The 20425-nt window shown below is 44.5% G+C and overlaps 1 protein-coding gene across 1 annotated transcript; it reads right to left on the bottom strand.

Moving 5' to 3' along the window:
• Positions 1-210: 210 nt before the first annotated feature.
• Positions 211-14623, bottom strand: DACT2 (dishevelled binding antagonist of beta catenin 2). The gene is made up of 4 exons (XM_068939128.1): positions 14396-14623; positions 8456-8588; positions 6540-6827; positions 211-3142 (listed from the first exon to the last, which is right to left on the bottom strand). The coding sequence occupies exons 1-4, from the start codon at positions 14606-14608 to the stop codon at positions 1344-1346; spliced, it is 2433 nt and encodes an 810-aa protein (XP_068795229.1). The 5' UTR covers positions 14609-14623; the 3' UTR covers positions 211-1343.
• Between the last annotated feature and the right edge of the window lie 5802 nt (positions 14624-20425).

Genomic DNA, 20425 nt, shown 5'->3' with positions numbered 1-20425 from the left:
CAGCCTCCAGATTGCCATGCTCACAGAAAAGAATTAGGACTGCTTGTCTGAACACACAAAAATCACTTCATCAGTTTAGCAACCAATCCAAATCTTCATAAAGGTACTCTCAAGTGCATTCAGAATACTATATATGTGTGTGTTTTAAATTGAGTGCCCTGTAAGAAAATTGCATCAATTTAAGTAAGTCAAACACTACTTTGTCCTCAGTAAAAGTTTCGTTTTTAAATTCACTTGTGTAACAGCAGGTGCAGAAGCATACTTCCTGAAGTAGAGGCTAAAAGGACCCTGGTCATGATGAGCTATAGCGACCCTCTGAATAATAAAAATAATCACTCTGCAGAGTGATTAGGAAGTACAGTCTCTTCCATTAGAGAATGAGCCTCTGCATTCCTCACGTGACGTTAGAGTATTTACATTTTCTATCCTTTGTCCAGAGTTCAGGATCATTTTCTTCAGACATGAAAGTCAGACAAGAATAGTTTTCAGAAGTACATTAAATAGTATTTATTAAGTCTGCAATTTCTGGGCAAAGCTATATTGTCAGTCCCAGCTATTTTACATGCTGTGGTACTGAGCCCCCTTAACGTTCTTTTACCCATTCAATAAATGAACAATAACATGGAACATCATAAAGACAGGGTTTAAAAAGCCCCTATACCCTCAATTTTGAAAACAGGAAACGGACTGAAGTTCTGTTCTCATTCACAAACACATACACATTTGCCTTCTTGTTTAAGCCTAAAAAGATCCTACTGAGGAACAGACTTGTCTTCCTGATGTTGTGACCGTATGGGAACAGTTCATATGAAAGGGAGTAAAACTACTGAGAGTACTCAAAGCTTTTCCATATGAACACAGTGACAGGTGGGTGGTTAACGCTGCTTCAGACTGCAGAGAACTCCTCACAAGAGGGAGAGAAGCTCCCCTATCTCCATTTGGGGAGAAGCTCTTCTTGGGAGGCCTTGTGTCCAAGACTGATTCTGTGGGCGCACATGGAGAAAAAGCCATCAAGACCCTGCCTGCAAAACCTTACAGCACAGGCTGTTTGGGCATGTCATCTCATTAACATTTCACTTTTACCATGATGACCCTTCTGCATAGTAAGAAAAGCCATCGCACAATATACATAGATCCATATTTACAGCATAAATGGCAAAAGAAGAAATTAGATACAGTGACATTTACGTCCAGGCATTAACCAATTAAAGATTCCTTGCGTTGATTCAAGGATTGTTCACAGTTCTTTTAAACAAGTCCTTTTCTCTGCACATCAGTTCTTCTGTTTTGCAAAGGACAGCCAGCAGGATGTCTCACTGGGATAAACAGAAGCTTGCTCTCCCTTAAACCATGGTCATAACCTTTAAAGAGGCAGGTTGGAATCTCCTAATCTTCTTCTTCAGTGCCTTTGAAGCTTTGATGCGACAGATTTTGGGAACTGGGGGAAGGGGCTTGGAAGAGGCCTGGACAGATCCCGAATGTCTGACAGAAGCTTCAGGCCAAATCAGCTCACTTTCATCACCCTCATCACAGTCAAGGGCAAGGCTGCTGCTGCTACTGCTGCCATCCAAATCGCTTTCGCTGGACTCGCTATCCCCAAAACGGTTAGCCGTGAAATCACTGACCTCCCCTTCGCTGGTCTCTGCAATGGTGGAGTGAAAGAGGGAGGAACACTCTGCAGAGTACTCAGAGTGGTCTGACTCACTTTTGGCATTGGCTCCATGGCGATGACTCTTTGAGCGAGCCCTCATACTCACAGTACGCAGGACACCAGCTTTCCTCGCTGGCTGCCTTGGTGCCCCGAGACCAATGCCACTAGAGTGGCTGGCCAGGTGAGCCTTGGCAGAGATCTCCACCGTGGATTGCCACTTGCGCTGCTTCTTCTTGGTGGCTGTGTCTACGAAGGCCGCTTCGACGGAATATAGTGCATTGGCAGATGCCCTGTAGAGCTCTGGCCTGGAAGGCACAGGGGGCAGTCTGAGCTGTGCAGGCAACAGGCTAGACTCTGAGCATGACCTGCCAGTCACGTCACCCGAATACGAAGGTCTTCGCACAAGGTTCTTCGTTCCATGCAGTCTTTGGGGCTGATTCCACTCTGCAGGCAGCCTGGCAGCTCCATGGAGTCCTCTTACCTTCTCCGCGCAAAAGGCCTGCTTCCCAGACCGGAGCACCTTTTCACTATTCCTTCTCTTTATCTTTACTGCCTTTGTTTTGGAGCTGGCAAACTTGACCCGGACCTGGTGAGATTCTGCAGGGACGAACTGAGCATGAACAAACTCATTCTGCGCTACTCGCTCATGACCCCCAGCATTAGCCAGTTTGGGATTTCCACACCTTTTGAGGGGTTGCTTTCTGCATGGGACAGGTTTAGGATTCCAGGTGCCTGGGCTGGAGTCATCCTGGCATAGCTGCGAGCAGGACGAACTGTGCTCCTCGCTACTCTCCATTGCTTCTGCCAGAGGAGAGCCCCTTGCTGCTGACTTGGCAGAATAACAAATATTCACAGCTGATGGCTCTGTGTCAGGCAGGGTGGATGGCTGTTCTCCATTGAGAGAGCCTGCAGTCTCCTGCTGCTTGGCACATTCCTCCTCTGGCACCTCTCTCTGGAACCTCTCTTCAGCTCTGCTGCTTTCCAGAGAGCTCACTTGTTTTTCCAGCTGGCTACTGCTGCTGTTAATTTTCACTCCACCAGCGCTGGGGGTTATAATGAGTCTCTGGTGCATTGTGGATGGCTGGCTCTTTGTCGAAACCTGCTCACTGGCATCAGCCCAATTGTTTCCTTTGCATCTCGTCAGCTGGAGTAATTTATTGATGTAACCCCCTGGCTTGGCCTCAGCGGCTGGCCTAGTCCTAATCAAGCTCGGACCCATCACACCAGGCAGAGGTTTGCTGGGGGGAGCCTGGAGGTCTGCTTCTGGGGATGTCCCCACCAGGGAGAAAAGGGGGCTTTGTAAAGCCACTGCATGAAGGGGGCTTGGGTAAGGATACACATCAATGCCATTCTTGGAGACTAAATCATTCTGGAATTTGGGGTCCATGATGAGCACGTGCAGTTCTCCTGCATGGCACAGAGGCAACATGGATTTGGCATCTGTCTCTTTCTGAAATCTAGTGTCTGCTGAAATGAGTCTTTCCAAGTCACCTACACATTGGATGAAAATAAATAACCTAATTAAATCACAGACAATTACACGCAAGCTGGCTTACGTTAAAAGTACTACTTCAGTGGGATGTGCCAGCTTTTACTCAAATTGGTAGCATGAAGGAAGAAAAAAGTTTCAGTCCTCTAAGAACACTGAATCACTTTAGAGCTTTTATTCACCTGAGCATAATGGAGATTAGAATGCCTTTTAATGCCAGTGGTTACACTCATGCATTTCAAGAAATTTAAACTGTGTTACTTAGACAAAAACAAATCTGTGCTTATAGAAGAATATTTAGAACTTCACAGACTAACAGAAACTCCACAAAAGAAAAAAAGGAATTATTTTTATTTCTGAGTAGAGATGAAAAGTGAATCCAGCACCATAAAGCTTAAAGCTGAGTGTTATGTAAAATTATCTAATGCAACAAATATTTGTTAACACTTTCCCCCAAGACAGCCAGAGGACGTCTTTATCCTAAGTGACTTATTTGTTTTCACTACAACCAATCTATTCCTGAAATTTCCAGCATGCATGCAGTTTGTGGTATTGTTTTTAATGGTTGACTTTGAATTCCAGCTCCTCCTCCAACTCTTTTAGATCATGTGTCTTGGAAAAATCTATACTGATCAACCAGCTGCTTTAAGGTGACTTAACCAGAAGTTATCATGTTTCTTCACCACCACAGCGCTGGAACCTGTAGTTGCTTACTCTTTTGCATTTTCCTTCAGTAAAGCATGAGTAAACAGAGGCACTCAACACACTCTGGAAAGCCAGTAAAAGACTCACACATCCCATAGGCCAGACAGTGATGCAATACTGCTTTTCCTCAACCCAAAAATCCAATGAAACCTCCTACCTGGATCTCTCGTTTCATTTGACGCTAACATTATCAGTCTCATGGCTTTCTCATGCAATTCCCTTGTTCTACATTCAAAGTTTTTAGAGCCTTTGATTCCAGCAGGAAATATTCAGAGGTTTTACTGAATGGCAGAAAACCAGAAATGGTAAAATTCCATGTGTGGCTTTTTAAAAGTCAACCTTAAATGTGTAGAAGAATGGACTAAAAATCCTTTCTACCTTGACAGAGGAAAAGAAATTCTCAGGGTAAATACTCAGGTAGATGGAGGCTCTGTCCCTGAAGATGGCATTTGCGGCCACCGATTCAGATCTCTTAAATCTTGGGAGTACCCTTGAGGGGGCTGTAAGTTACACTTGACTGCTGCCCCCCTTCATCTCAGGAGCATCTCCTCCGCTGTAACTAAGAGCCAGATTGTGCTCTAGGAGCAGAACAGCTGTGTTAGGATAGTGCTCTATCCAAACAAGTCATCCAGCAGAGCGCTATGGCACTGCAATTTGATTACTTCTGGTACCAAGAGTACTGGAAGCACCATCTGTAATCAGCTTGGATTTCTCAGCATGACAGCGAAGACTGTAATGCCAACAAATCCCCAGCTAGCTAATTTCCTCACTAGAGCAAACCCAAGCATCAGGCCCAACTAGGTATTTCACTTACAGTGACTCTTTCTGTCCTATTAGAGGAAGTTTTGGGGAGATTTCAAAATTTGGAGTTGTCTGCAGTGTCCTACCTGAGGCACTTACAGACCCGTTACAGCAAAGATCAGGATGATGACATCTCAAACAACGTATTTTCACAACGAAAATACATAAGGAAACTGTTGGCAGTGCTCTCTTTTTGTCTTGTTTTTATATACTGTGCAGCACAACAGTTCTGTGAAAAAGAGAGAGGCTTGTTCTACCACAAACTGATTTGTTCTCAGCACTACATTAAAAGGAAAGACAAAATTCTAACCCATGTTCTAGCTCAGATGACATATGCCTTTGAATGAGAAATTCAGACTCATTAATTTATCTACAGTGAGGTAAGAATCTATACGAGGATTGCAAACTTTTAACAAAAAGATATATCTTATCCTGATAAAAAATGACCAGGAACCCAAATTTTCAATCAAGGGAGCAGTGACTCTCAACCACTGTAAATGAACTAGGAAGGGCTCACAAGAATGTGTCTGCTGGGTCTCAGCAAGCCTTCCCATTGCCACTGAAAGAAAGAGCAACCCATTTGCACCTTGCCCAGTTACGTAGGTTGGGGGCAAGCCAAGGGGTAAGAGAAGTTTCCTTCCCTTCTCCAGCTGACGCTCTTCTGATGTAAAGTCTTCCTTCACCTCCCTGCAATATGGTCAACTTTGCAGGAATTGTTTCTTCAGGTCTATGTGGAGACAACAATCCCACTACTTATGGTTCTCACACTGAAGAAACTGAGAGTTTGTAGCCAGGAAGAAGGCAGAAAGTAAGAGGGGCTGAAGGAGGTCTGTACCTTCACTTCCACTCCGCTACTTAACATCAACTATCAACTAACAAATTCTTCTGCTAGTCTGACTCCATAACCAAAATCAGAAAGCCCCTGGGGCCTTAGCAAAAGGTTGCAAGGCAGGAAAGTTTCTGATATAACATCAGGTCTGTAACCTGAACACAGGAGCCAGGTCCAGAGGCAGTGGAGAAGACTCAGATTGACACTACGTGAAGACTCAGATTGACACTATGTTTAAAATGATGTTCCCTGTGGCTTCACTGTTTCTACTGTCATGCAACAGGCGGGCTCACCTGTCACATGAACTGCACTACCGCATGGCTGCTAGTCTGAGGTCATGCAGGGACCCAAAATGAAAAAGTAATACGATGTCACTGTAGAGCTGGGTAAAGAGGAAACTCAGAATGTTAACGGGTTTGTCCAAAAGTATGAAGTAAATTCATGTACGATCCAAAATTAGGCTCAAAGCTGGCTCCCATGTAGTCCATTAACCTTTGGTGTCTGTTACCCCTAACTTTACATAATAAAAGTATGAAAAAGGATAATACTGAAGTCCACAGTAATTTGAATAAAGATGGTTTGGTAATAGGTATTATCGTACTCATTTAACAAGTGATTGAGAAAACAGATACTAAATCTGGAAGCAGCTCTTTCTCCTTAGATTTTTATAAAATCTTTCTCAGTACAACAGCTCTGATACTGAATTCACCTAGTACTTTCATATATCCCTGTCATTTCATGCAAATATTGAAATATTTCTACTTCACAAACAGGTAAGTTAAAATGGTATCTAGACATTCATTACAAATTCACCTCATGCCCTCAAATATTTTTGATTTCTATCTTTGTCCTCTTTACTTGTTGTTGTTTAAAAGCATCTTAGTATGAGACAAGTGAAAGTTAGACAGTATATGCTTTGGCCGTGTGGTTTAATTTAATTTTCACTTTGTGTATTTAAAATTAGTACTGTATACTAACTGCACTATTGGTGTATTAGCTTCTAAAAGTAAAAACTAGGCTCTTCCCCTTCTCTTGGATGAGTAACTAGTTCTGCAGTTGATTACCTGTGGAAACTGGCCTCGGTCGGGACCTGGCTGGAGTTCCAGAAGTGTCTGTGTTAGCTGCAATCCGACATTCATCACTGACATAGGTTCCCTGCTGTTGGAAGCTGGTGGTGTGCACAGTAGTTTCATCTGCAGACTTGGGTCGGTAATCAAACACACTGAGCCTTGCTTTAGGGTGTTGAGAGCTGGGCCAGAGACTGGTGCGGGAGGAAGAGATGGACTCACTGTACACAGAGGTGCAGGAATTGGAGAGCGAGCAAGAACCACCGTCACTCAAGTCGTAGAAGCCTATAGAGTTAAAATAAATATGAAGATCACTATGATTTACAGTGACTAAACATGCTCTGTGGAAGAAAAACGAAGAAAATAAAATAAATCTCCCTTTGCTATTTGCCAGAGGTCTAGAGTTATGATTATTTCTTAGGGTGACTTTCGCAGAGATATACTCCAACTCAACTACATTTTATTGGGCTTCTGCAGATTTATTTAGGTCATCAGCCAGCACAGCATGCACACACATGCTTAATTCTGAGGTGGGACGGGGTGAAATGCAGCACCATCATGCCTGGCTCTTCAATGGAGAACTTTGGGGACTATTATGCAACAGGTATAAAATAGGGCCATCTTCTGCTGTTGTAACTTGTGCTAGGTGCCAAGATTGGGAAGTACAGCAAAACTAGCCTGTGATCAGAGCTGCCAAGCGTAAGACAACTGGAACGCGTAAGGGCAGAGAATGGAGGCTATCTTCCCTCTCCAAGTCTTGTGACTATTGCCAATTAATTATGAAAGTTTATTAAATAAGGCTTTTCATAAGTTAAAGACAGGATTTTTTATTAGTCCTCTCTATGTAAAGCACACGGAGAAAAGTAAGCCTATTCTTTTGAACTATGCGTATATGCCTAATCATACTATTCTTGAATTGAAACACTCACAGAACCCGGCACTTCTTATAGCCACTATAACTATCAGCCTGCAAAAATACAGGCACTGTTAATATAAACTGCACCTAGGACAAATGGTTGAAAACTGTTAGAGGAGTAGTTAACAGGAACACATTTTACCTCTGCTCAGCTTTTTTAGAACACTTCAGAAAAGTCTTAATTGTTAATGTATATATACAGATGGGCATGAAATGATTTTCCCCATATCATAAAAGTTTTCAAGATTCCAATAAAAATTTCTTTCTTTGTCTCACTGAAGACTTAAGGTGTTTCAAAATTCTTCTTGAAAAGAGGTGTTCCTATACTCCTCACACTAGAAAACACAAACGGTTTTTAACAGACATCCTAGCTATCTAAGGCCACAGTTCAGCGCTCTGTGTGAATCAGAGCAGAAACCTGAAACTCAGTCTTCCTTGGTCATTGAGAGCTTTAGCCAGCAAACTGCTGGGGTGGCTTTTCTGAGAGTGTTTTAATAGAGCAGTGTTTGATTTTTATATAAATGATGAAACATTCATTAGGCCACAGTACCGCAGCGATATTGATCTTAAAGGCTTTAGAGAGCCTTCTCCGATTCAAGCAGAGCATTGACTTCGATGTTGTTCTCCCTCACTTCTAGGAAACGACTCTAGTCACTTTGCCAATGGCAATTCTGCACTGGATAAGGTCCCTACTGGATTAATCAATTTGTTTCCTCTTCCTCCTGTTTGTGGCTAGAATGCCCATTTTCATCCAAATCTATGTACTTTCAGAAAAAATTTTCTGTGTGAATGTGAACCAGCGTTTTCCAATTACATCGCCTTTGTTACAAAACTCCCACCATCTCAATGTGTGCGCTCTGTGCCAGGTCACTATCTCCGTCTCAGCCCATGGACACCGCTTCTGACCAAATAACACAGGGAGTTTTGTTTGGCAGTTCGCATCTTTCAGTTCTGTCAGCACCATACTCCTAGCAATAAATGACCACACGCGCATTACCTGAGCTGGGCCGGCTGTCACTGTCCAGGTATTCACTGGAGGTCTTACTGACATCCAGTTTCAGCTCACTTATTTGCTGGTCTAGTTGATCCAAGTGGCTTTTCAAGCCGACATCCTGTCTCCTCAAACGAGACTTATTCATAAGTTGAGGAAAGAAGATAAAAATGAAGAATAATCACAGTTAGAATCTCAGCAGCAACTCGTGAATTCAAGCCATCTGTGCCAGATAAATTATGCGCTCATGAAATGTTTTGCTTAGCTAGGCACTGTTACAATTGGCTCTCTGTAATGAGACTGAAACAACATGCAAGTACAAAACATATTTCTCAGAACATATTGTCTTCTGTCTAGCTGATCATTTTCTCAATACTTTTCATACCGGATAAATTATTTTTACTTTCTCTTTTTGTTACACTCATAGCAGGAACTGCATCACTGTGAAGATAATGGCAATCTTTCCCCAATTAATACATTAATGTACTTCATTCTGCCAACACCGCAGCTGAGTGGAGGATGAGATAAACATTATGGATGGTGTGCATGCGCTCTAAGACGCTTTCTGATGAAAGGAAACTACTGCATATAAAGCTGTCTTATTGCCACATGAAGTACCGGCAGCATACTCAATTCTGCAAACCCCTTAGCTTTGACGACATCTCTTTATAGCTGAATGGGTATACCGCATGAACTGTGGCACCTCTTTATTTTGCTGAAAGTTTCCCTTGCATGCCACATGACTAGATGTTTCCACACATTTTATGCAAGGAGAAGACAGTATTTGAGTCTTCTTGTGAAAGGGACTGTAGCCCATGAATAATCCTTCAGAAGCTACCAACAAGGGCCTGTGCCTATTACAATCACTGACCAGGCTGACCTGAGAAAATGGCTAGTGCAATTGCTCCTCCAGTGTCTGTGCAGTCAGCTTAGAGAAGCAGATGGCCAGTCATTAGGGTACCAGCCAAACAACCAGGGCTGGTTTCGGTCACAAACTTCTCACATGGCTGGGCAAATTATCTAGGCCCAAGCTGACAATGGTATTTAGGTGACTTCTAATTAGATCACACTTAACTATACATGCTACAAGACTTTCCAGAAGGGTAGTCTCTGGAAGTTAATTGTAAAGTTGCGCTCATAGCCCCTGAGGGGCCAGGTTTCCATTCAGTAATGGCAAGAAAAACAGGACTAAGACTTTTCTGTATGCATATATTCCAGATTTAAAAGTGTAAGCCATAGTTCTAGCAGCATTTACAACTCTGAATGTGAAAAACAAAAAAAAAAAGTCCGTTAAACTAAAGTATCCGCAAAATTAAATGACATGCAGAAAAACCAAAATCAGTATGTACATATTTTCAATTCCGCTGTCCTCGTGTTCCAATTATTCAGCCTTTAAGACTCGCATTTTCAGGTTTATCCATTGCCACAAATAGTAAAAACAAAGAAAAGCTAAGATCCTGATGTAATCAAGAAATAATCAGAAATGCAGATTCAAGGAAGAGAGAAAAAACAGATGTCATGAGGCTCACAAGACAATTGTTATGGTTGGTGATGCTGCCTAGAAGAATAAAAAGGTATTTGTAGCCTGCTTTGTAATTATAGAGAATTAGAGCAAAATATAAGACACAAGAAATAAAGGTCCTTTTTGTTAGTCTCGCACAAAGCTAGAAAGGTTTACACTCAATACGATTATTACTGCTTCCTAAGAAAACAGGTAGTGATTTTCACTCTTTGTGTTTCACATAAACACAAAGGTAAGGAAGACCTGGATAACAAAGGAGATTTTCTATCCCATCTGAATGATGAATGCATAACGTCCGCAGTGCTTCTTTATTTCCTTTAAGTGAAGAAACAAAAACATGCCCTGCCTCCTTCAGTCCCACCTACTCAGGAAATCACAAAGTTGTTTTCAGGGCGAGAATTAATTGCTTAATGATTAATGTTTTGCTAGCCAATCCCTCAGTCTGTGGTTTCTGATTAATGGCAGAGAGGCCACAAGGCTCTCAGGTATTCAAAGATTATTTATTATACCTCCAGGTTCCGTCTGCGCGTTCACAGCATTCTAACCAACACATATGATTTACATCATCATTTTTAACCCTTTCATGGTGTCCCACACCTTTGGGGTTTCATGTTGCTGGCAAGCTTCATAGCTTTGATCTTTCACTTAACTCCTTCTGCAGTCCAAGACAATGAGTTCCTCAAACCATACCAATGACTTTCCCAGTGTGATTGCTTGAGGTTTATCACTGTTATTGTTCTAGTAACCACACCAAGCAGTACCTAGAACAACAAGCCCTAAATACACTCTTTCTCAATTCACAACATGAATTTTACCGGAGACAAAAACCTTGCAGGTGAAATATCTGTTTGCTTTGAGCAATGCAGCTGTGAAGACTTCTGTAGGCTGCACAATGCAGGGAAGAAACAGTGCTTTCTTGCCTGGAAAAATGCAGGACCGGATTTTCAAAATCTACTTGTGCTAGTGACGGCCTCCAGTCTTTGGAAGCCCAGTATGAGAAACTTTTTCATGGCACCTATTTTTTCAGGAGGAAGAACACTCTCCAAAAAGTGGGCTCCTATGGGTCGTTACCAATTGGCAACCCAAATCAAGGCACCAAAAACCAATGGTCACGATTCACTATTTTGCTCAACTATTACTCTTTTAAATTAAAAGGAGCCTTGTCATTTACTTCCACGGGTGTAGATTAGGACCTGACAATTTTATTAATCTAATCGTATTTGGGAATGCATAAAAAACAGCATTAATCTGGATCCAGTTTTGCACATCTAAAATGCACTGCCATTTACGAAAAGACCCAAGGGTGACTGCAAAACATCCAGTTTCAGAAGGAAATTAATCTCATCTATCTCAAACCCTTATCCCAGCATGAGCTGAATGAATCTCCTCCAGAAGTAACTACTTCTGTCCATTGAGAAAGGCTTGAATTTAGACAACTAACTTAAATTTGTTTAATTTTTTTTTTAAAAGACACCTCATGTTTAAAAGGTGTTCTCTTCTATTTGAAATTAATCCAAGGTGAAGAAGACCTATGCAAAATGCAGGATACTGAATGGTTTTTTCCCCCTCCTCTTCAGTATAAGCTGCGTCCCTTTTCCACATTTTTATAACGTGATAAGCCACCTGAAAGCTTGTAAAACAAACTATTACACTCAGATCATTTTTTAATAAATAATGTTTCTTGAGGAAACAACTGAGAAATATTCGATGCTGCTGCCTTAAGTATCTACCTAGTTAGACAGTGAAAGTGTTATAGATTTCCCTCTTTGTATTAGCTTGAACTTGCTTCTCTTCTTTTTCTTTTAGGTCACCATGACGTGGGTTTGGCCAAAAGATTAGTTTAGCACCTTTGGTAGATGGTGTCATTTAACTCTGCTTCCTCCATGCAGAGTGGTCCTGCCTGGGGTTGCAGTAACTTACTTACAGCTGTCAGATGAGCTCCTGGGCACCAAAGTGAGCCACTGGCAGAGGCAGAGGAGGAGGAGGAAGCCGAGGAAAGCGGACTGCTGGGGGCAGCAGAAAGCCTGTGGCTTTGCTGCTGATGCCAGACTCCTGGAAAGGCAAGCTGGCAACTGTCACAGGGAAGGGAATGGGATGCTAGAGTGGTATCTGCTAGTAGTTCTCACAGCATTTGATGACTCTCCTCCGTCTCTTTCTGCTGGTGGCACTTAACTCCCCATGATACTGCCTCTGCTCTTCTGTTTCCCTCCTTCCCATCGTATGAGAAGCTTGGCCTGACTCCTTATCAATTTTGCTTCCATTGCTGAGAAGCCTTGAGCCAGCTCCAGCCGATATAGCTTCCCCATTTTATGTTGCAGGGACTAAACTTCTTCTGAACTAAACTAGGACCTCACTACAGCCCAGGGCTATAGCCCTGCTTGAAACTTGGTCCAAACTACACAGTAAGACAAAGCTACATTTACATTGTTAATGAGTTTCTCAGTCGGAAAGCTTATAGAGCAATGATCACATACTCTATTTTCCCTGAGCCGAGAGCAACAACAAGACAGACATAACACTCCATAAGCAAAGCTGTACTTTGCATTTGCTATTGCTTAGTTTTAACTTAATTTCCTGTGACCACGAGCAAAATTTTCAAGGGTTTGAGTGTGACATGCTGCCAATGAGTTACTGAGAAGCAATTTTCAGCATATAGTCTCTAGGCTTCTAGGATCTGTGGACTATGTCCATGAAAACCTTTTTATCAGTTGGCTTCATTTTGCTATTAAGCAAAATCGACATCTGTACCTCTACTCAAATACGTATCTGCAAATTGGAGGCGAGAGAACATTAGAAAGCTACCAGGTATGTCAGTCTGGAAAGCTTCCAGCAGCCACAGGTCAACCAGAAGGGCTTTCTGTCACTACTTTAAGCATTCGTGATTGCAGTTTTGCTGAAGAATCTGTCCGTAGATTTATATAGTTCTGAGTAGCAGTCAAAAGAGCTTGAAAAGCACTTCCTTCCCAGGCAACCCCTGAAAACAGCGATCCATATGTTTCCCATAATTGCAGTGGCACCTACTGGTGAAATCCATCCTCTTCCAGCACGCGCTAAGGTACCTGAATTCTTTTGACTCCTGCACTTCTAAAGGCAAAATTTTAAAGGCTGATTTCTCCATCCTAATGGGTAGATTCTCCCATATCCTTGAAAGCCCATAAGGTGCCTGTAAAGTCCTGACAAACTAATCTTCTATTTTCAGATCTTATTCAAAAAAATATACATAAGCAAATGAGAAATTAAAGCATAGCAGCTGACATACAAAATGAAGCGTCACTATGGTCAGAGGTCATTGGGGGTTTCCATTAACCCAGTGGCCCCAGACAAGGGATAAACGCTTTCAGTTCTTTTTTCTTCTTGTAAAAAAGAAGGAAAAAATAAAGTAGAGATATTAGTTAAAATTATTAATGACAGGTAATCAAGTGGTTGGCAATCCACTTGTTCTGCATTTTTCACTTTAATCAAGATATGCCTGCTGCTGTGTTTTCACACAGAGTGGTTAGGTTTCCCTGAAGGTTAAAGCCAATTTTCATCCTAAGATGCTGTGTGGGAAAACTGCCGACAGCAAACACATATCCTTTCTGCCTTCACACCTGATGGATAACTGATGACCAAGCCTCACATTGATACCGGGAGGGAAAGGGCTCTGAATTAACTTTGAGTCTAGTGAAGTGTATAATTGCCCATAGCAGAGATGAAAGCCCTCTACCCTTTGACTGCGGTCTCCGCACGAAACTAGTTTCAGTCCCCAATGCAGAACTCTTTCCCTTTCACAAAAGCGGGCCAGCGTCAAGCGTAAGACTTCAAATACAAGGCCCGGCATGCCATTATTCTTCTCTTTCGATCACGCAATCCGTTGCGAGAACAAAGTACCTACGGCTCACCCACCCCTTCGCGGTGGACCTCCCGCCGCTGGCGCGCAGCTACACACACGCGTGTGTGCGTGCGCGCACACAGGCCCACGCCAGACCCGCCAGCCTCTCCTCTACACGCCTCCCTCTCGCCCTGTGCGCCTTTTGAGCTCCCGTCTCATACCTATACCGCTTAAGCTGATCGCCCCCCGCTCCCTCGTGATCCCCACGAGCGAGCAATTCCGGGTAACAGCTCCTCCCCAGCGCTCCCCTTGCCGCAAAGCCCTGCGCCCACTTCACCTCTCCCACTTCGGCGCGGACGCTCTCGGGCCAACGCTCCGCCGCGCGGGCTCAGTGACCGTTATAACGGCCGTTAACGCCGGCAGCCGCCCGCGGCGCGCCGAGCCGGCAACCACCGACAAAACCCTGCCCGAGCCCGAGCCCGAGCCCGCTCGCCCCTCGGCGCCCCGGATCAGCGCGGCCCGGCCCGGCCTCCGCCCCTCGCCCTCCCCAGCGCCGCGGCCCGGCCCGACCCGAGCCCCGCGGGCGGGAGAGCGGCCCCGGCCCGGCCCTTACCAGCTGCTCCTTGAGGGCGGCCAGGGTGGCCTCCAGCCGGTGCTCCCCTCCGCCCGCCGGCGGCCGCTGCGGCATGGCCAGGGCGGCCCGCACCAGCGCCCGCTGCTTCTCCCGCAGCACCTGGAGCTCCTGGAGGCCGGCCAGGGCCGCCTGCAGCCTCTCGCCCACCCGGCCGCGATCCCAGCCGCCGGCCCGCGGCGCCCCCAGCAGCATGGTCAGCGCTGGCCCCCGGCCCCGGCCATGGCAGAGGGGCGGCGGGCAGGCGGCGGGGCTGCGCCCGCCCCGCGCCGTGCCGTGCCGGCGGCGAGGGCCGCCCGCTCGGCTCCGCTCGGCTCCGCGGCTGGCTGCGGAGCGAGTGCGGCGCGGCCGCGGCGGCTCCTGCGGTTTTGGAGGAGAGGTGGGGAAGGGGGGGGAAGGGAAGGGAAGGGAAGGAGGGAGGGAGGGAAGAGAAGAGAAGAGGGCTGCGGCTCCGAGGCCACCTCTCGGGGTGGATACGCACGGCGAGAAGCCAGTGCCTGGCCGCTCCCTCCGCCGCCGCCCTCTCCCCGGGGCAGCCCCTGCTGCAGCCCCCGCCCGCCCGGCAGGACGGGGCGCCCTCCCCCCGCCGAGGCGCGGGGCGCGCTGCCGGCCCCCAGGGGCGGCGGCGAGAGGGGGCTGCGTCCTGGTGGTGGTGGTGGTGGGGGGGCCTCGGCTGCTTCGGGCTCTCTTGAGCGCTATGGGCCGAGGGCTGCTCCCGTTTAGCCCTGATGAAGCTGCACACCTACCAGCACAGGCCACCACCACGCTGTAACCACGTGCAGACGTTAAAGGATGTGAGGGTGGGGAGCAGCGAGCGCTGTCAGGTGTGAGACTTCTCCAGGAAGACCAGGGAGGGGGGCTAACTTCATCCCTCGCTCTCTTTGCTAGTGCTTTCTGTCTGTCAGGCACACGCACAAGGTGGGGTCTCCTCTCCTTGGTCTCAAGAAACCAACCCAACTGTGTCATCTAATCACAGAAGTTCACAGCTCGAATCCTAAATTGTTCCTCCTCACCTTGGAAGCATGGCAGAGACCTATTTTGTGAGTTCAGTGTGTGCCTTATGCCACAAAAGGTCATTTGAAGGGCTCAGGATTTACTTTAAATGAGGTCTGAAAACACAGCTCATCTTGAAAACCCAGGACCACGATGCTGTTGCTACCAAGAAATGTTTATGGTTAAGGCTTCAAACACAAACAACAAACTCTTAGGAGATGGTCAGCAGGCAGCAAATCCAATATATGGCCATAGTAATATAGAGGAGGAGGAGAAGCCCTGATATTAAAGGAGTCTGGGGAGCACAGCGCGCACAGCTGAGACACACTGCAGGAAGTGATTTTTCTGCTGCCTACACTGAAATAAGCGTTTTCAACCCACAGATCTCTTCCTCCAGAGATCACTATGTGCTGCATTCAAAGGGAATGAAATACTTTCATGAAGGGTGTATGATGCTCTGTGAAGCACTGAATGCATACACACCCCAATCTGTCTGTGGCTATCTCCTTTTTGCCCTGTGGTATATCCTTAAAAGCTAGCATACTTTAATTTGAATGCCACTTGACTTTGTGCTGAAATACATGAGTTAGCTGAGTGGGAGCTGGTTGCTGTCATCTGGTCTTGAAGTATACTTCTTTCAGCACCACGTGTGGGTGGCCTTTTCCCCCTCTTGGACTGCTGCCAGCCTTGCTTTTTCCATAGCAGTCTCCTAACTGTAGGAATGTCAGATGTACTGGTGTAATGTCAAAACCCAGCACTCCCACTAGGAGGCCAAATTAGTCCTGTGTTTGCTTCCGGAGGCCTGTGCAACACGTTATATTTTGATAGCGTTAGTGGGACAGCCTTGCTTTCACCATGGCACTTTCCACAGTTTTCATGGAGTTTAAAGATTTGAGAACTGTATTTACCCTGCAAGGTAGGACGATGTCAGAATGGGTCCAGCGATGCTATTCTGACAAGGTGTACACAGAGGTCTCCAGCTGTAGATGAACCTGCAGGGATGTTCACAGCTCTACAGTGCTTAGTTAAAGCGCGTATGAAGTATGATATGCACAATGTCATCTGGGGTATGTTTTTTTTTCTTTTAACTCTCTCTTTAATGAATATGCCTGTGCTCTTCTTGCTGTCCCCATCCATCTCACCAAACTCCTCTGTGCAGAGCAATGCCTCAGCCTCACAATGCCTGGACTCTTCACCTGCATGGTGGAAAGAGAAACTGACTTTAAAACTGAGATGCTCTTGAAGGTGCTTACAAAAGACAGCATGAAATGCTGTCACCTCTGGGGTGGAGGGCGGCAAACAACCGGCAGTGTCTAGGATGTGGTGAGAATCTTGCAAAATGCCATTGCAGGTATGAGGAGCTGAAGCGTTTCTGAAAAGCACTTGCCTTGGCACTTGTTAAAACAGACATACAGCACAGTTCTGTATTTTATTCAAACCATGTTCTAACATGACCAAATACAATTCGCTGACAGAAATACCAGTTAGTATACACTTGCTGGAAGAATTAGATAGTGTAATGTCGTGTATCGTTCTTTCTTTCCCTCCCACCCTTACAAGGAACAGCAATGTTATCTCTTGTTCTTTGTTCTTCCTTTTCTCTCCTCTTTCTATGTTTTCGTACATTAACTCCCTAATGGGCTATATCACAACAGTATCTTTATCCTGACCAGCTTCCTCAATATCCTTTATGTTATACTGATTACTTTCTTCCACAGAACGTTTGTACACGTCACTTAATCTTTTCAGATAACTTGAGAAATAGCTTGTGCTATCCCATTTCTAGGAGAGGGAGTAAAAGGTGTGAATCCCCTCAAATCTGAAACTATGAGATTAAGAGGGAGAGTGATAGTGATAAAGGTGGAAGCTTCATACTGGGGAGTTGTAAAACTTTCACTATTCTTAATTACTAACATAGAAGGGTGTTTGCTATTGATATTCTGTAAACTTGCACTAGATTTTAAGAAAGACGTGAAGAAAATCGAAGCACACTAAAGCTAACATCCCATTTTGCTGCCTAGCTATACTACATTGAAGTCAAGTGCTGAAATGTAACTTGGGTTTTTCAGGAGCCGAAAGGTTCAACTTCTTACTTGTGTTACTCAGTTTAATTCCATTGATTTCAAATGCACTATTCTTGATTTAGGAGTCAATTGGAATCAGATTCATGTTTTCTTTCAGTGGATCCTGAGATCATATACATGTAATTTTAAGAAAAAGCTGTATTAAAGGAATAGTATAATTGTAAAAACAGACAGCCAAACAGTAGGAAATAACAGAAGCTGTCTACTTAACCTTTTTTTGGGCCCTGATTTATATGATGTGATCACATACTGTTGTTCCAGTGCTCTATCCCTCATTGAATGTTGAATGAAAGATCCGTGCTCAGTGAGCAACTGCTTACCATCTTCTTTCCTCAAGCTCCAGCCCCAGATCTTGTTTGCTGCAGGTCATTCCAGCTGTGTACTGAAGACAGAATTATTAATTTCCTTATATCTTTTTTTAAAAATGATGCTTAGTATTCTAGCCTCTAAGTGTCTGACAGTATGAATGAATAACATCTTTACAACATCCCAAAGGATGTAAAGCTGTTTGTTTTTGTTTTCCGGTTGGGGACCTGAGGCACAGAGGTGCTCCCTCATTTTGGGTGCCCATTGGAGGTGCCTGTGGCTTATTTTTCAGAGTACTTAGTATTTATATAGTTAATGTATATCTATTTTGTTGTTCCAAGAAGAATTCTCTTTGACTTCAGCTGCAGTTCTGAGCACTCAGCACTTTGGTAAATTGAATCCTGGGTATTTTAATTTGAATCCCTAGAAAAATGAGGAAGACAATTAGTGCTGCTCACATGGAGCCAGCTTGGGTGTGCCTGTACCTGCGGTATAGACATGCTCTCAAAACCTCATAAACTGCCAGGAAGGAGGCAGGTGTTATTTACCCTGTTTTGCAGATGGAGATGCACAAAGAGGTTAACTCTTTTATGCAGGATCACACAGGAAATCTGCGGTAGGACTTGAAAGTGAAGCCAAATCATTCTTTTGACCACAAAAATGACTTTTCTCCCTGTTTTGTAGGTGTATATTAGCCAGTTTGTATGAGACTAATGTTAATGGTAGGACAATTTGTATTGACTTCTAGATGTATTTAAAAAAAAAAATAGTTGAATGTTTGCTGTGGAAGAAGTCCAGGGTACACAAATGTACTGATATACCAGAGTACTTTAAGGGCTGAACTGCAGTTTGCTTCCAATGTTTGCTTATGTTTTGTTGTGAAAAATCATTCAGTGTTTTTTTGGTGAGACTAAGTCTCTCTGCATAGGCTCTTGTCTTCAGCATACGTTTATTTTTAGCTGCGTCACTAGCCTACACTGACATTAGCGTGTGTAGTGCTAGTGGTGGAAGAATCTCATCCCATTCTGTTTGTCTAGGACTATCTCTTGGCACCGTGGTAACTCAGTGGGTGCACCGGTCTCCTCACTTTGCCACTCTGCTTCTGTGTCCTCTGTCCTGTCCTGCTGGTCCTGGGAGCTCTACAAGCCTCCTGGCATCAGTCCTCCTGGAGGTCTCATGCAGAGGTACCACCTAGGGGAATCTCCTGAGCTGTTAACATTTAGCAGTTGTATAGGGGGTTGTTTGGAGGACGCAGACTGGTCAAACGTGATGTGAGCCAAGCCTAACGCAAAGGCATTATCCTACTGCAGATAAGCCAAAGTACAATTCTCTTAACTGTCACTCTTGCTCATTATATGCCCAGGAAGGCGTGTACTAAGCACATCCTTTTATGGAGAAGGATCGAGGTACTGCTTAGAGGTATGAGGTTCTGCTGGAATGTGGAAAGGGGCCTTTTTGCTGTTTTTGGAAATGTTAAGTTTGACCGCTGAGAATATCCTGAAAGTAGATTAAACCCTTATGTTGCCCACATCGGGTAGTCTCAGTTCTGTGCTACCAATGTTTGTCAGGGAATGCGTACCATTGTATGTCCCTAACTTTAAGTCAATTGCCATCATCCAGGCATTTTGTCTGACTAGCACAGCAGCTGCCTTTGGAAACGTTCTTCTTAAGGGTTGTGTCTCCAGGATTATTTTCTTCAATTAGAAAAAAACAAATCACTGGTGAGATGGTCTCTTGTCAGAGTTCATTGATTTGAATTGGAAAGAAATGGTTTTTGAACTATAGCTTGCATAGTGATGGATAGTGAACAAGGAGTGTGATTGCAGCTGACAGATACAGCTTCTGCTAAAAAAAACCCACAGATTTGAGTTGATGGTGGTCTTTAGAAAGAGGAAACTTCTGAAAACAAGAGTAAAATCCTGCCTTCAGCTACCAGGGATTAAGAGATGTCCATCTGTTTTTGTGATTATTTCTGTTTATTTTTCTCAGTGCTGCAGTTTGATTCTCTTGTGATGCAACTGTGAGTAGCAGGGAAGGGAGGCAGAAGGAAGCTTTGCTCAGGACTGTCATAAGTTTAGCATGAAAGTTTGTTCTCATCTCTTTCCCATCTATGCCCTCCAGCTGGACTCCTTATATCTAAACACCCTTATTTTGGACCACTTAAAGATGTCTGCCCGTTTGTAAATATGTGGCTAGACAGTGAAACGGGAGAGAACGTGAGTGACTGTTGTACAGATGGAGACCCAAGAAGTACAGGATATGTAGGAGAATGGAGAATTCAGGGGAGAAACCAGAAATCCAGGTAGGCAGAAAGAATGGCACACGGTAGCCATGGTGAGCCGGGAAACAACAACCTGAGAGCTAAGCCAGAAAGCAGAGTTAAGAGTAGTAGTCAAAAAGAACGGGATATACGGGGATGTAATGGGGAATGGATACCAGGAAAACAAGTGATACTGCTTTGTGCGGATATAATGGCTTCTCACCAAGGATCTTGAAAGCATTGCCATCTTTATGTAACTGATAAGACAGTGAAGCACTAAGAGATCAGCTGACCTCTGAAGGTCAACGTTTGTAACAGACCTGAACCAGAGGTGCCTGGAAGGCAGATGTGGTAAATAGTTGGCCTGAG

Source organism: Struthio camelus, chromosome 3, assembly GCF_040807025.1.
Source record: "Struthio camelus isolate bStrCam1 chromosome 3, bStrCam1.hap1, whole genome shotgun sequence".
Classification (NCBI taxonomy): domain Eukaryota; kingdom Metazoa; phylum Chordata; class Aves; order Struthioniformes; family Struthionidae; genus Struthio; species Struthio camelus.
Note: the sequence above shows the minus strand (reverse complement) of the source record. Positions and strands in the feature narration are given on the sequence as shown.